General features: G+C 38.4%; 1 protein-coding gene across 2 annotated transcripts; it reads right to left on the bottom strand.

Annotated features, from left to right (window-relative positions):
• Nucleotides 140-14,823, bottom strand: DCLRE1A (DNA cross-link repair 1A). Of its 2 annotated transcripts, XM_021398485.1 has the most exons (10): nt 14,631-14,823; nt 13,857-14,529; nt 10,924-12,423; nt 8,988-9,121; nt 7,855-7,973; nt 6,016-6,159; nt 4,984-5,129; nt 3,692-3,846; nt 1,541-1,682; nt 140-859 (listed from the first exon to the last, which is right to left on the bottom strand). In XM_021398485.1, exons 2-10 carry the CDS (start codon nt 14,272-14,274, stop codon nt 693-695), a joined length of 2,925 nt encoding a protein of 974 aa, XP_021254160.1. In that variant the 5' UTR covers nt 14,275-14,529; nt 14,631-14,823; the 3' UTR covers nt 140-692. The 2 variants fall into 2 exon arrangements, with proteins under 2 accessions (XP_021254160.1, XP_021254159.1); XM_021398484.1 differs by having other exon boundaries at nt 13,857-14,823.

Below are 14,977 nucleotides of genomic sequence, written 5' to 3'. Positions count from 1 at the left end.
TTGCACTACAAGGGCACAGGCCTAATCTCACAAAAGCAACACATATGAAACGTTCACTGGAATTACTATAGAGAGGTTTCTCAGATGAGCAACTATCATACTGAAAATAAATGCATTTTGCTTTTAGAAAAAAACCTCATATGCTTCATGTGGCTTCTTTATTTTTAAAAAATCTTGACCATAATATAGTTAGCAATGTCTTCTATAAAATTCACACTTGCAAGGATGTATACTGCAGGAGCTACACCAGTCCTCTCCCATTAAGTAAACTTTATTTAGGTTATAACTGTAGGTAATGCTGGCTTACGAAGAAATGAGCTCCTCTGAAGCCTGAGCTGGTAGCACGTTGCATAAGCATAATGCTGTTTCATTTATTACAATAACTTATTTTCCCAAAAGATTAACCTGGAGGTGGCTTCTCCCCCAGCACTATACATCTGGGTATCTCCATAGTCTGAAGAAAATTAAGAGAAGGGAAAAAAAGAATAAGATAAAAATATCCTGAAATAGGTATTTGCAAACAAGTGATAGGAAAATATATTAGCAGGTACCCTCCCCCCAGTCCAGTTTTCTCAGGAGAACGGCAGTGGAGTCCTTCCCAAAGAGTTCCACGTTAAAGGGAGTCACAATTTCACAGGAACTTGGAATTTCCCCTTCAGCTCCTCTTCTTTGAAATACGCATTTTTCCTTACTTATTTATGTTCACTGCCCTCAATCATCCAGTCTCTAAAACGCTTTTCCATCAAGCTTCTGGCCCTCCAGTCACCAGCATTTACAGTGGGGATAATTTTCTGTGGCTTCAACCATTGAACAAAACGTTTCATTTCCAGGTAACTGCTGTGTTCGCTGTAAGGAATCCCTGAAATGAAACAAATCAGAGAGCTCTGTTACTCTACCTAGCTTCTTGCCAAAATACTTTTGCAAGCTTTCCAGCTCAGAAAAATTATTTTTTTTATTTTATTTATTATTATTTTTATTATTATTATTATTATTATTTTAATTCAGTCTAGAGATGTGAAGTTTACAGCTAAGTTAAAATGAAAATCCAGATTTTATTTCTGGAAAAGTTACTGTGCATTAAGTTACCAAATCAGTTGTCAGTGCAAATTGAACAGCATTTAACATTTGATTAAATTAATATTAAAATATTAAGAGATTCAATTCTAACCACTGACAAGAATTGAGAGGGAGAGGAATAGTCACAGCCTCTCCAGCATGAGAGTCAGGTACAGAATGAAACCTCGGCTCAGGAACTGCACTGCCACCAGCATCAGTGGGGCCAAGAATTCATCCCTGGAGTTACTGCAAGTATCACGTAAAAACCTTTATTTGTAGGAAGAGGACAGGAGCAAGAAGTATGAAAAAGAAACCTTTATTTACAGTGCTCTCAACTACTTTCTCCTGGAGTGATCCATCTGTTCAGTTTCTCAGTGAGTTATCTGAGAATGCATTGGTTACAATGAACAGGAGGAGTTCCCAGAAGAAAAATACAAAGACCGTTCACACAACTAAATGCAATGAATCTTTACCACACTTATACCATAAATGGTGATCTTTCCTCTTGTCTGAGGTTTGATATCTGCCAAAGAAAGGCATGAATCAGAGTAGGTCCACCCAGTAGGTCTGAAAGCCAGAACTTGATCAAAATTCTCAGAAAACTTATTCAAATGATCTTGCAATCCCTGTTAAAAAAAACAAATAGGACATATGCTGAATGCCATTAAATTACTCATTAGTTGAAAGACTGGAAATTTCATGATAGAGATATCAAATTAAATTTTGTTCTCGTGCTGTATAAGAGCTTTTTTCTTTTAAATACCACCCGCCTTCAAACCAATAACGATGAATATTTACACTTGCAGAGCACCTCATACCTTAGGATCTGAACTGTTTCATCTGAATAAGCACATATTAATAGCTGTGCATTACAAATCAGAACACATAAGGCATCATCACCTTTTTTTTTTTTTTTAACCTTGCCCCCAAGCCATTTGTTTCCTTTTCTCATCTGGAGGTCAGCACTCTTGTAGCAGAGTGGTGACAAAAAAGCCAAAAGCCAGCTTCAGTGCAAAACCATCTGGTTAATTTAAAGTGCCACTGGCATTTCGGTATCTGCTTGTGGCCAGAAGCACTAAGTAAATCAGTAAATTAACCAAAAAATTGCAGCAAGCCAGTGCAGAGGTACAGTGTTGCTCTGATCACTAAACTGGGCTTTATCACGTCTCTAGTCATGATAGGAAAAAAAAAAAACATCTCTTCAATGTAAAAATAAAAATATTAAACGGTTTCCAAGTTGGCTAAGTTAACCTCAATGCTGTGTAAGCTAGGATCGGGAAAAGGATGAGAAGGAAGAACAAGGAATGTACAGTCCTATTCCTAGATGAAGTGAGGTCAGAATTATTTCAAGCCAAAACCAGAAAATCAATTTCATCTGTATAAAACCTTAAAGGCGTGTTCTTCACTTGAAAGCCCTATGTGATTTTAGAGCTCAAAGTCATAAACCTTATGTCAGCAGCAGGAAGAATACAAAATAAAGACTGCATTAAAAAAAAAAAAAAGGGAATGCCAGGGAGGAGGGATGGAGATGGAGAGACTGTGACCAAACACCAATCACTAACTTAACGTGTCAAACACTGGAAAGTTATTAAGCAGGGAAGTGGCACAGAAAGCCTGAAGTAAAGCAGGAAAATGAATCCAAATTTGTCAAGACTAAGCTGCCTCCGTTTTTCTCTCTCTTTCAGATTACCTTTAAACTACAGCCTGCTGCTTTGCCTTAACGCCATTCTGTATTTCGTGGACCATTTTAGAACACCTCTTCACCCCAGAAACTAGTCACCTTTTCCTAACTAAGAAATTCCCACAGAAAGTCTCAACACCAAAACTCTATTGCGCCAAATCTCTTGACTGAACGCGCATTTAAATTCATCTGCGGTGAAACAATGTCTTAAACATGAACTGATTTACTTGCTTTGGCTACAAAAAATACAAAAGACTATACCATGGAAAAACTAAACCATGTGTGTATGCATAAAGCATTCTTCAATTTACTTGCTGTGCATATTTGACGATGCATAAATTTTCACTGAATTTTAAATATCCATACCCTCAAGTATCCGTATCCTTATTCATCAGCAGGAGATATAACATTGTTTTTGCAGGTAAAAATACGACTGCAAATCCGTGGAAATTGAACTGACAGGAATAGAAGAGAACCCTGTTCCCTTTTTATGTCAAACACCAAACTGGAATTTAGTAAGGTTCATGGGCCAAAGCGCATCCTCATGCAGAGCTGCATGCAGAAAACCCTTCCAGTCTTTTCCTACACCACATAAAGTAAGAGACAAGCTGAAAGCAAGAACTCAACACCAAAATATACTAATTGCTAAGAGGCTAGACCCTGCAGTCATTACAGAAATCACTTCAAAAAGGCCCGCACAGAGCAAGCCTTTGAACAAATCTCATCTTATCTTGTGCAAGGCTGCACTGAAGTGAAATTACGCTTCTGTGCATCATGTTTGGAGACATTTATTAATGTTTAATTGCATTTCATTTTCAATATAATGCTGTATGTCAAAGCTTGACTAAGTAAACATGATCTGACAAGAGGGTAATTAGCACCAAACACTGGCTGGGAAGAGCCACCGGTAAAGATCAGCCAGAAGGTTAAACAGAATGTACTTCTAGAACTTACCTTAAAATTAATTTGCATCATGGGAAGAATGTGAAGCAAAGTACCATCCCAGTTCATACTGATGAGGGAATTAACAGCTGCTGATTCCAAGCACTGCAGGGTTTTGTATTTATCACGGGACATGCTCGCTTTGGAGCCCAGAACTTCAGCAATTGCTTTAGGATTAATTGGAAAAACAAACAAAGAGAACCAAACACAAAAAAAAAAAAGAGTAAGAGTTATTTTGTTACTTGTTTGGAGCTATTCCTAGCTACTACACTGGGTCATTTTTACTATTGGGGAAAAAAAAAAATCTATATTCAATAAGATAATTTTAGAAGGTGAAACTGTTTGAGAAGAGAAACCTGTAGTGGCTGTTTAAAAAAAAAAAACCACCAAAAACCAACTCTACTCTAGCTCCTATGTTTTAGTGCCAGAATTACGTATGGCAACTGGAAAGAAAAGGAGAAGAGAAGCACAGTGACAAGTTCAAGATCATATTTCTTTGGTAAAATCTTACTGGCATGTATGGGTAATCACCTGAAACAAGCTAGAAACATGCAGGGTTTTGGAACATACAAATTAAACAAGCTAGAGCAACTAAATATCAGTGCAGAAGTTTAGTATTGATGACTTCAAACATACCTAAAAACTCAAACAGAGCACAGCTGTCTGCTCTAGTGTATACTCTAGAGCAATCACTTTGGTTTCTAATGCTGTACCTGACTGAAGCACAGCATACAAGATTTCCATTCGGACAGAAAGGTTGTGTTTTGGTTTGGGGAATGCTGCATAGAAGTTGATTTCTTTAAAACTGATAAATACGCATATTTAAGAAAATACATTACATGAAGCTTGAAAGAAAAACTGTTAGCAAAATAGAAGTTGAAGAATAATTATATCCTTCTGTTTCCTTGATAAGAGAGACAGTGAGATTACTAAAACAAATATACATCATTTATGTTTTAAAATGATCTCTGGCACTTTTCTCACCACAATCAAGTAAACAGGTTCACTCATCCAGTATCCAAGTATTTCTTCTGTATACTTGGGAGGGAGGTGTGTGTGTGTTTGTAAACATGGCAGAAAAATATTTCTTCCCCAAAGTTTAAACTTACTGATTAGAAAAATAAGGAAAAAAAGGAAAAAATAGGATTATTGAATCTATTCAATTAATGCAATTTCTGACCATCAAGAATAAGCAACCCCTTTGTTTCCTTTGGGAAAAAGGTCATTTAATGTGTACTTAAGCATTTATTTAGTCATTTGATCCATCGGTTGTTTTTTGTTGTTGTTTTTTTTTCCCCACATACCTAAAAAAACCTTTTCTTTTCCAATGGAATAGGTGCCACAGACAACAAGAGTACGGGGGTTTAAAGTCACCATCTCAAAGGCAGTATTGACAGCAAACTGGATAACCTCTTGTTGAGAAGGGAAGGTATATTCAGGACTGCAGTACCTGGGGCATGGAAACAAGACAGACCAGATGGAAGGCATCTGAATTTACTAAGGAGCTCCAAACTGCATATATGCAATAAGAAATGAAAAAGATGCTATCCGTAAATATAACTTCAGTTTGCTTGAAATCCATTTATTAGAAACCACTGAGGTGCTCAGATGAAACTGGACAAGATTTACTCTATGCATGCCTTCTCCCTATGTCTGTTCACTTGCCTGACACTAACGCTCAATTCTGTAGTTATTCCTCTATAAATACCAAGCGCTCTTTCAAGCTAGATATTTGTAGCACATTCTAATTACATCCTTATGTCTATTTTTTGTCATGCACAGAAAACCATAACATAAAGCATTATTCATTCACAGAAACATATGGGACAGAAATAAAGAACTGCAGCTGGACATTAGTCATCACTGAAAAACACTGTTATATACACGAGTCACAGAAAGGTCTAATGAAAACCTGGAAATCTGACTTATCCATTTGGCATTCTTTCACTCTTTCAATTCCCTCTCCCTACTTTTTCATAACAGAGCTGAACACTCATAGAAACAACGTTCCATAATCCTCTGGTTTTAGAACTGAACGACTTAACGTACAAATTTTAACACCAAGAACTTAATACCACTTACAAATAATAAGTCCATATCAACCAATACTTAGGCATCTTTTCCAATATCACTTTATTCTCTCACATTAACTGCACAGCAGATGAACAAGATAGATGTACACAGACTTTCAATAAATACCGGGTTTTACGTAACACTAAGCAGAACTAATGGGTGGTAAAACAGTAAGGTTATTCATACTTACAAGCATTTGGTTCACAAAGTCTTACTAAAGTGCAAAGAAGGTCGTACTGAAAAAAAAAATTAACACAACTTACGTGGTATCAAGGTAAAGGGTGTGGATTTTTTGACCAATCAAAGCAGGGTAACGCTCCATAGAAGGATCTGCCCTGAAGTCTCCTGTGTGCAGAATAGCAGTTCCACTAGGCAGGTAAAAAAGGATCATTGTTGCACCTGGACAACTGGAAAGAAAATACAAAAGACACCCACACATAAATCATGTTAGTTTCTACACAGATGTGGTGCTTTAAGACAAGTAATATACTGCCTCCCTGTAATAAGAAGGTGTGCAGAACAGCACTGTAAACCACACCTACTGGGCTGCCTAATGTAGCTAGATATTCCTAAAGGAATTTTAAAGCCGTTCTTATGGCCATAGACAAGGTAGACTTGAATTCTCAGCTGAGATTGAGAGAAAAAAACACATCAACATCAAAATAATCAAGCATTAACTTTCTTTTTGGGTTGCTCTTTTTTTGTTGGGTAGAACAAAAATGCTGCCTCCGTTGCAGTCTCTATTGAACTTGAGTTAAAGAGGAAACAGCATACCAAAAAAGAAGCAGCATTCTTATCTGTAAGAAACATTGCATTATTGCAGATGCATCTTCATTCCTCTAGGTCTTAATGAAGCATTTGCTTCTAAACATCACCCATGCTATCACCCAGCACCCAGAATTCACTGCTTCTAAGTCCAATTCTCGTGTTGGCCACAACGAATCCACTGCACCTTCTGCAGTTCCTCACCAAAGCTGTCTGAAGGGCAAGCATTCAGACAGGAAAATCAGAGCGAGACTGTTTTGGACATGAGTCATACATAAAGGGTAAATGAGATCTCAGAAAAGGAGAAAACTGGCATGAATCAGAGCTAAAATGACAAAATTGGTAAACTCTCCAAAAAGTTAAACTTCATACTTAAGGTTTACATGCCTTTCAAACTGTAGCAGGAGCCCAGGGAAGCAAACAGGAAAAATGAGAAGCGTCCAAATTACATAAGAAACAAGGCTTCCTTCATTCCCAGAAAGGCTTCTCAAAGGACTTCATGGAATCTTATCTCTCCAACTATAAACAAATCCTAAGATAAGTAATATTCAAACCAGCTGTGACACAGTGCTGTGTTTCAATATATGCTTTAGAGAGAGGACTTTTCTTCAAGCCCATAGCCAAATAAGGTACCAACAGACAGAACAGCAAGAGCACAGGGCTGGAATTCAGCAGCTACTGAACCCTAAATCCAGCATTACCACACACTGGCATTGTGTCACGCTGGGTAAGAATTTCACCCTTGTATCCCTGAATCCAGTACAAGTTACTTGCTGTGGTGTTTGTGGGTTTTTGGTTTGTTTCTGACTGGTTGGGTTTTGTCTCCCTCAGGAACCAAAGTACCACATTCTTCTTCAGCTGAAGATTTCGCTCTCTTGTGTTGTAGCCACAGAAACCTAACAGATCTCATCATCATTTCTAGGATGTTTCCAACCAGACTCAAAAAAATGGAAGTACACAAACCCTAGAAAATCATCCAAACTCTCAACAAGTGTAAACGTTAAGGAGATATGTGTGGTTAACACTAAAGTACTCATTACAAGCAAACAAAATAAAACTAAGGTTATGTTACCAAAAAAGCCTAAGACTCATTTTAAAAAATAGCTCGCCTATTCCAAAAGCTAACATCTGTAACAAGTTGAAGCTCCTATACTCCTAAGTCACTAATGAAGTGAAAATCTATGTTAGGAAGTCAACTCAGGTACCAGAAGTATTTCTGCCCTTAATTTTCAGGCCCACGGAAACCTGAAAACTATGAAAGAACTGGATCTGTTCAGCCAATTATCTTGAATATTCTACACACACATATAGGGCACAACAAATGCAATGATACGTACTGATTGGCATCCAGCAACAACACTTTGATCCCATTCACTATACATTCTGTGTCCATTGGCAGCACATGGATGTATTGCTCTTTGACTCGAAGTTTGCTCTTCACCAGATTGCCAGTTATCTGTAACAAGAAAAGGAACAGGAAGAAAATCTTAAAAAAAAACCTTTATTTATTTTAGAAACAAAGGCTCTCAAAGCCAAACTGTCTGGCTTAGAGGAACTATGAGAATGTTAGGAGGCCAACAAGAAGCAACATGATGAGTATTTGTTACACACTGCCTAGTCAAGAAGAGAAGCTGGCAATGCTTTTTTTAAATAACTGTAGAAGTTTCCAGGTCATGGGACCTAACTCTCATAATAGCGTACTGCAGTCAGTCCAGCACCTGCTGGAAGGACAACACAGGACGCATGCATTTCATTTTGATGCAGATTCTGGATGGGCTTATTAGGGAAGGTGCCCTACCATGCTAGGAGTAGAGAAGATTTGGTTGGACATAACATGGCCAGTGGCAGCCTTGGCCATTCGGAGGCCTGAAGAACAGGACACACAGGACCAGGCTAAAACAACAGCATTTACTTAACCTCAAGAAGTGAGGGCTTAAGGAGAACTTAAGTTCAAACTTTCCTCACTGGATGAGATTGATAGAGACTATGGAGACATATTGCTCAATGACACACGCAAAAAAAAAAAGAAAAACCAAGAAGCTGCAGTCACAAGTTGCAAAAAGAGACATTTCAATTGCATGTACTGAAAAAAAAAATCAGAGTGAGTTAAGCACTGCAACAAGTTGCATGGAGACAGTGGAATCTGTCCTTTTATATTTTTAAAATTTGACTGGCAAAGGCTCTGAACAATCTGATCTAACTTTGAAGTTTGCCCTGTTCTGAGCAGGAAATTGAACTACCTGACCTCTAGAGATCCATTTAAACCTAAATTAATTCATAGTAACTAAGCAAGTTTCACTAATCTTTAACAGACAAATTAGGATAAGATTTCTTCCCAGATTCCCCTGTACATATTATCCACTGTTCCAAATTGCCCCAAAAATGGAATGTCTGGTCCTGTATTTATTTTCATCAGTGATTATAGTTGCATATAGATTTGGTAACATCTGGTTACCTTGAAAAACCTTACCTTATTACAGTACAGTGGAAATACGAAGTTTTTTGTCAACCCACAATAGTGATCAGAGTGAAAATGAGTGAGGAAATAGGCTGTGCAGCCTTCTATTTCTCCATACTGGAAAGCATCCACTGTAAAGCCAGTTCCTAATGCAAAAAGGCAAGAGAAACCAGTCAGTAAACATACGTAGTTCAGAACAAGTGAACAAGTTTCTAATGAGATTTTTCTTATATTCTTCTTTTTTCATTTATTTCTTCTGAATGAGAAAGGGAATACAGCTCACATTACAAAGTGTCAGGTATCATTTAATGATGAACACCAAACAAAAAAATAATAATTTTTTTTTCCACATAAAAACGAAGTTTTAGCAAAGTGTCCACATGCAAATATGTTCACAGCCCGCCCATATATTTGTTGCTCAGCTGTCATCCTACTCAGATGGCAACTGGTTAAGCAAATCTGTATTTAACAGGTATTTTTGAAAGTTCACAGATTTAAAACCTTAGCACAAAATAAAACAGATACCAACAGCTTAACAAAATTTATTTTGTGATCAACCTGCAACATCTCAATTACTCTATGTTTAATATTCCCCTTAAACCATGCTATTGTATAGTTACCAAGTAAGTGACCTGGGATCTCCAAATTTGTCTGCTGAGATGAAACTTGAATGATTTGCTATTCCATGCTTTCAGTGAGGTGCTGTTTGTACAGAGATATTACATAACGACAGCAGCACAGAAGACAACCCTCCTCTCCACACATTTAATGTTTTTAATGCAGACATGATGACAAATGGTCCTTTTACACTGGGTCATACTTTTGTAAAACCACCAAATACTGCAAAGAACCAATTCATCTGGTAACACTCAAATATTTTTCATTTCATGATGCAGACATCTCCCAGCTCTTCCAGCAGAACTAGAAATAGCTCTACTCACTTGTAACTCCATTAAAAAAAAAAAAAAAAAACAGTTGTCTGCTAATAAAAGAAACAAAAGAAAACAAGAAATCCTCAAGTTGGTATCAACATGTAGCACTACCAGCACTGAAAATGTACTTCAGGTAAAGTAATACAACTCAAAACAAAAAAATACTACAGATAATAGCAAAACAACTTTAGAATTCCAGCGTAGGCATAGAACTCTGCTTTTCAAATTTATTATACATGGGAAATGCTCTCAGTTCATGGGACTCATGATAGTGGTGTAACCTCATGAAGACTTATAGGTCAATCTTCAAGATGCAGCTTGGCTCCTATAACCACTAATACATTTCTATTCGGCTTCCTCAAATATTCACGTAAGATTAAATCCTTTGGTGGTAAACAGAATTGTGAAGCTTTTAAAATTGCTGATGTACCACCCCATATTTAGCATAATTGTTTGAGAAGACTGCGAAATTCCTGTTTCCTGAGCTACATTCTACTGCTTCATTTTCATGTCTTTGCCTACAAAGTTGTAGCATTTAAAAACTTCAAATACAAAATGATTTTTTTTTTTTTTTTAAAATAGCAAAAGAAAAAAAGTGTAATCGACCAATCTATTTTCAGGGGGAAAATAAACAATGTAAAAGATTAAGTTCAGGAATTTAAAGTGAACACCAACAAAGGCGATATTAAAGAACACTTTAGAAAGTAAATCAGCTTACGATTCTTATTCTGTCAAAAATAAGCACAAGTCTGTCCTAGTAACTGTTTTCCTGAGGCAAACATTTCACTATGCTTTACTGAGGAGGCCTCTGTGGGCTGTTGTCCCATAGTCAGATTCTTCTGGAGATCCGCACCCAGACACGATTTTATTGACTTAGATGGAAGAAGTCATCAAAGTCTGTAGTCTAAATGAATACGGAGAGCTAAGAATGATGAAGCCGAAAATTAGGGGAAAAAAAATGCAATACACAAGCCCAAATTAGTTAACCACTACACCAAGCTGTAATTATCTCTCACCTGGTATTTTCTTGTAGAAAGGGCACTGTTTTTTCTTTGTTCCTTCACCTGCAGTAGGTGATTCTCTAAATCTTTTTCTCCACTTCCGTTGGCCACCAGAAGTTACATTTGCAACATCTCCATCTTTATTTGAACTTTCTTTAACTGCTTCTACATCCTCCACAGATCCTTGAGCTTTCCTTTTTTGCTGTCTGGGCCTCTTTCCATTGGGAGCTACTGAACTCAGGATCTGCTTTCCCTCACTCAAACACGCCTCTCCTTTGCTTTCCTCTTTTACTTTAGGTTTTAACCCAAAGAAAACACCAATGTCCATTTGTTTGAGTCCTTTGGCAGGACTGGCTTTGGCATTCATAGTCGCTAAGGAACGAGATGATACCATTTTAGAGATGGGGCTGGGAAAGCACACACCAGCTGCATCAAGGTTTTCTTCTTTCTTCTCCGCTGGCTGCAAACTCTCTTGGCAAGCTCCTTTTTCAATTGCATCAGCAGTCATTTTATCTGTATTAGTTAAAACAACACTTGGGCCTCTCAAAACCTTGTTTTTTTGAGACAGAGGAGATCCAGCACCTTCTGTGAGTAGCTCTAATTGTGTGTGAGTAAGACCTGAAAACACAGAATCCGAAGCACAGGCACCACTGTCTTGTGACTCCTTATTACCTGTATTAATAGCAGGGGAAATCAATCCTGGCTGTTGAGACTCCTCATTGCAATTAAGAGGAAAAGAGGATTCTGCTGATAGTGCCTCTTGCTGATTATCTACACATGGTGAATTACAGCACTTGCTGTCCACGTGATTCTGAGAAGCAGTTTTTCCACTATGATCCAGACAGCTCGATGTATTTATTTCCTCACAGTGATGCTTTTTAAATACAAAAACTTCAGAATTAGATTGTTCACCTTCAAAGTTCTGGACTTCGAGTAATTTATTTTGTGATGTTTTTGCTTCCTTCTCTTCCTCAGCTTCACCTTCACTTTCCTCACAAGTACTCAGCGGAGAATAAGAAATTTCACAGTCACTGAAATCAGCTTTTGACTGTAGTAGGCTTGGCTGACTTGTATCTTTTTGACTACAAAGATCTTCTCCCGAAACACTTTCTTGTGAAGACGTAAAGTCATAAAATTCAAATTTACAATCATTATCTGTGGTCTGCGTGAGCTGAAATGTTTGTTGAGGCTTTTGAATATCTGCAAAAGAGGAACTACTTTCACTGGTTATATTTGGAGACTTCCTTTGTGCTGAATCTTGTATCACTGATGTACGCTCATTATTTGGGACATTTTTTAAGCTCTTAGATGGTTTCTCAGTCTGTGAAATTTCTTCTACGTGACTTGGAAAACAGCTGGACTTTGCAGCAGTAGAACATGTCGTCTTCCTCTCCAAAGTGTTTGCTGCAGAGTTCACAAGATATTCTCCTGCTCTGCTTGCTGCAAGTAGAAAATGGCTATAGCGCTTGTAGTGGGATGGAATGGTAGATGTGCACACTAAACCATCAGGGCACTCTGTGGAAACAGTTCAGCCAAGAAGTAACATTAATACCTTTGTAAATATAGTTTGTGTAATTATTACATCAAATAAAAATCTCATGCGGCACATAATTTTAAAGCTTTTCTTATAGATCCAGTTCTTGGAGGGTAGAAGGCACAAGTACAAAGTAATTTTCAGGCTGCCAGGTCTCATGGCATGAAATGAAGTTTTAGGTTTTCCAACCTGATACTTGCACAGCACTGAGCCTGTATTAATTCACCCTTCTAATAAGATGTTACCCTGTTTCAGTACTGTTCTTACTACTGTGTTACGTGACTTCAAGTTTAGAATTGTCTCACATGCAAGCAATGAGCTCAGATCAATAGTGCCCGAAAGGGCCAAACATCTTTCAAAACAAACCAAATCTAGGCTCTGAATCAACTTGAAATTCCATTTAACATTGTCTGCTAGGTGACATGTTAAATTTTAAAAAGTTGTCAGGTATTTAATTATGTGTAAAAAGTACTCAGGATTCAGATGCCAACAAAAGATCTGTGGCTGTTCCCTGAACATTTTTTTGTTGACAGTTCACTAGCCTAACTTTTGAGAATTTTAAGACAGATGCAAATAAATTAGGATTTTTTTTCCCAGATTGTAGGTGGAAGAGATGGAAATGAGGTGTTAACACATCTGCTTTAAGTTAATACCACTGTCAAAATCAGGATTAAGGGCTCAGTTTTCATTGTTCCGAAGAAGAAACTTCAAGAAAAGTAAAAAAGATACGAAGAGGGAAGTAGTCACTACAACACCCTTTACTTCAAGTTGCCTGACAGACAGCGTACCATCTGTTTTTCAAAAGTTCTGAGGTGTATTAAAGAACTTAAGCTGGATTCCTGGATCTGTTTAGGTTCTTGCAAACGCTGTATTTCATTGCATGAAAATAGGAATTGGTTTAGGTTTTATTCCTCTTGTACAGAATTTAAAACCAAATTATGTTATCTTATGATACATGTACATGCACAATTCTGTGTAAGATTTCTAAAGCATACTGGACCAGTGGCTAACACTTCCTCTATGTTAGCCTATGGACTGATTTCTGCTTACAGCTGTAACAAAACAAACCACACAGTAATATGGATATCGGATAGTGAAATTTGCTTCTAAGGAAATTCTGTGCCAAAAGCTGCAAACATCCTTAACTGAAGGATATTTCCCATTATTTTAAAATGGTAAATATGTATCTTCGATTTCTTTCTTAAGCCAATGGAAATGGAACTTGTTAAACAACCATGAATCTTTATTAATGCTCCACATCTTTTGAGATTTTCCTATCAGATTTCCATGTTCTTCACAAAGAACTGAAAATTCTATATGAAAATGTTTGCACTACACATGAAAACCAGAACTTACAGCAGCATTATCTGTTTAACGTATTTTGCTGAAGACTTTTTTCTTACTCTAATCCTACCTTTTTCAAAAGATCCTGGAGTATCCAAGCATTCAGCAACGTGCCAGCGAGGTGTCTGCACCACCAGCAAGGAGAAGGGCATCTGACAGCTCGGGCAGTATCCATCACAAACCAGCTTTGTGCTTGGCGAGCCCTGTTCTGTCAGGCTGCTCACGCTTTCCTGAGGATGCACGCTGCTGTCATCTTTACACAGACCCAGGTCCTCACTCGGCCTCGATCTCTGCTCGTTTTTCTGAGGAGTACCATTTTCTTCCACAGATTTCTTTTTGTTTCCATTTCCCTTTCTTTTTGGTCTGCATTTGCCTTTGCTTACTGTCTGCATGGGCACAGAGGTACTGTCTGAGTTACTCTGTGGCTTTCGCTTCCTAATTGATTTGTATTCCCAAATGTCCTCTTCCAATAAACCATCTTCAGACATTGCAACATATGAAATACTGTCCTTACACTTAAGCAGTTCACAAATCTAACTTTCCTACTGTTAATACGTTTTGTCTTCCAGTAGTGAACGGGGGATGGAAGAAAAGCACTCGAACCCCATTCTACAAAAGCATTGCTGGGCCCCAAACCAAACAGCAGTCCCCGATGGGACAGGGGCATGGTGGATCCTATCCGGAAAATAATTTAACAAGCGCCTTTTTGAGTATCTGCAACCGCTGTTAAACAAGACCAGAACCTGTCAGACACAGAAAGAATGGCTGAGTGAGCCATTTCCTTCAGCCCTCCCCCCAAGCCCCCAGCCCAGCCTGGGGTGGTGAAGCCCGGCTCGCCTCGGACCTCTGACCGCTCCCGAGAAAGATTTAAAAGAAAACGTGACTTCAGCTTCGAGTGCGCTGCCAGGAGCCGCCACACAGCGAAGGCCAAGGTGAGCAGGGAGCCGCTGGGACCCCGCGCTCCGCTCCCGCCACGAACCGGCCGCCACTCAGGCGCGCGCCGCCGCCCGGCCCTCGAAGCCCACGCAGCAGAGCGTCGGCGTCCGCAGTTTCGTCACCACCTCTGACATTACACCCCCCCAAAAAAAATATTTCCCCTTTTTTTTTGTTGGATTTTAGTCCCGGTCCATCCCAATTGTAAGGTATTTTCCACTTAAGAACAAAAAAAAAATGAAATGAGCGGGGAAAAAA

This window comes from Numida meleagris, chromosome 5 (genome assembly GCF_002078875.1).
Source record: "Numida meleagris isolate 19003 breed g44 Domestic line chromosome 5, NumMel1.0, whole genome shotgun sequence".
Classification (NCBI taxonomy): domain Eukaryota; kingdom Metazoa; phylum Chordata; class Aves; order Galliformes; family Numididae; genus Numida; species Numida meleagris.
Note: the sequence above shows the minus strand (reverse complement) of the source record. Positions and strands in the feature narration are given on the sequence as shown.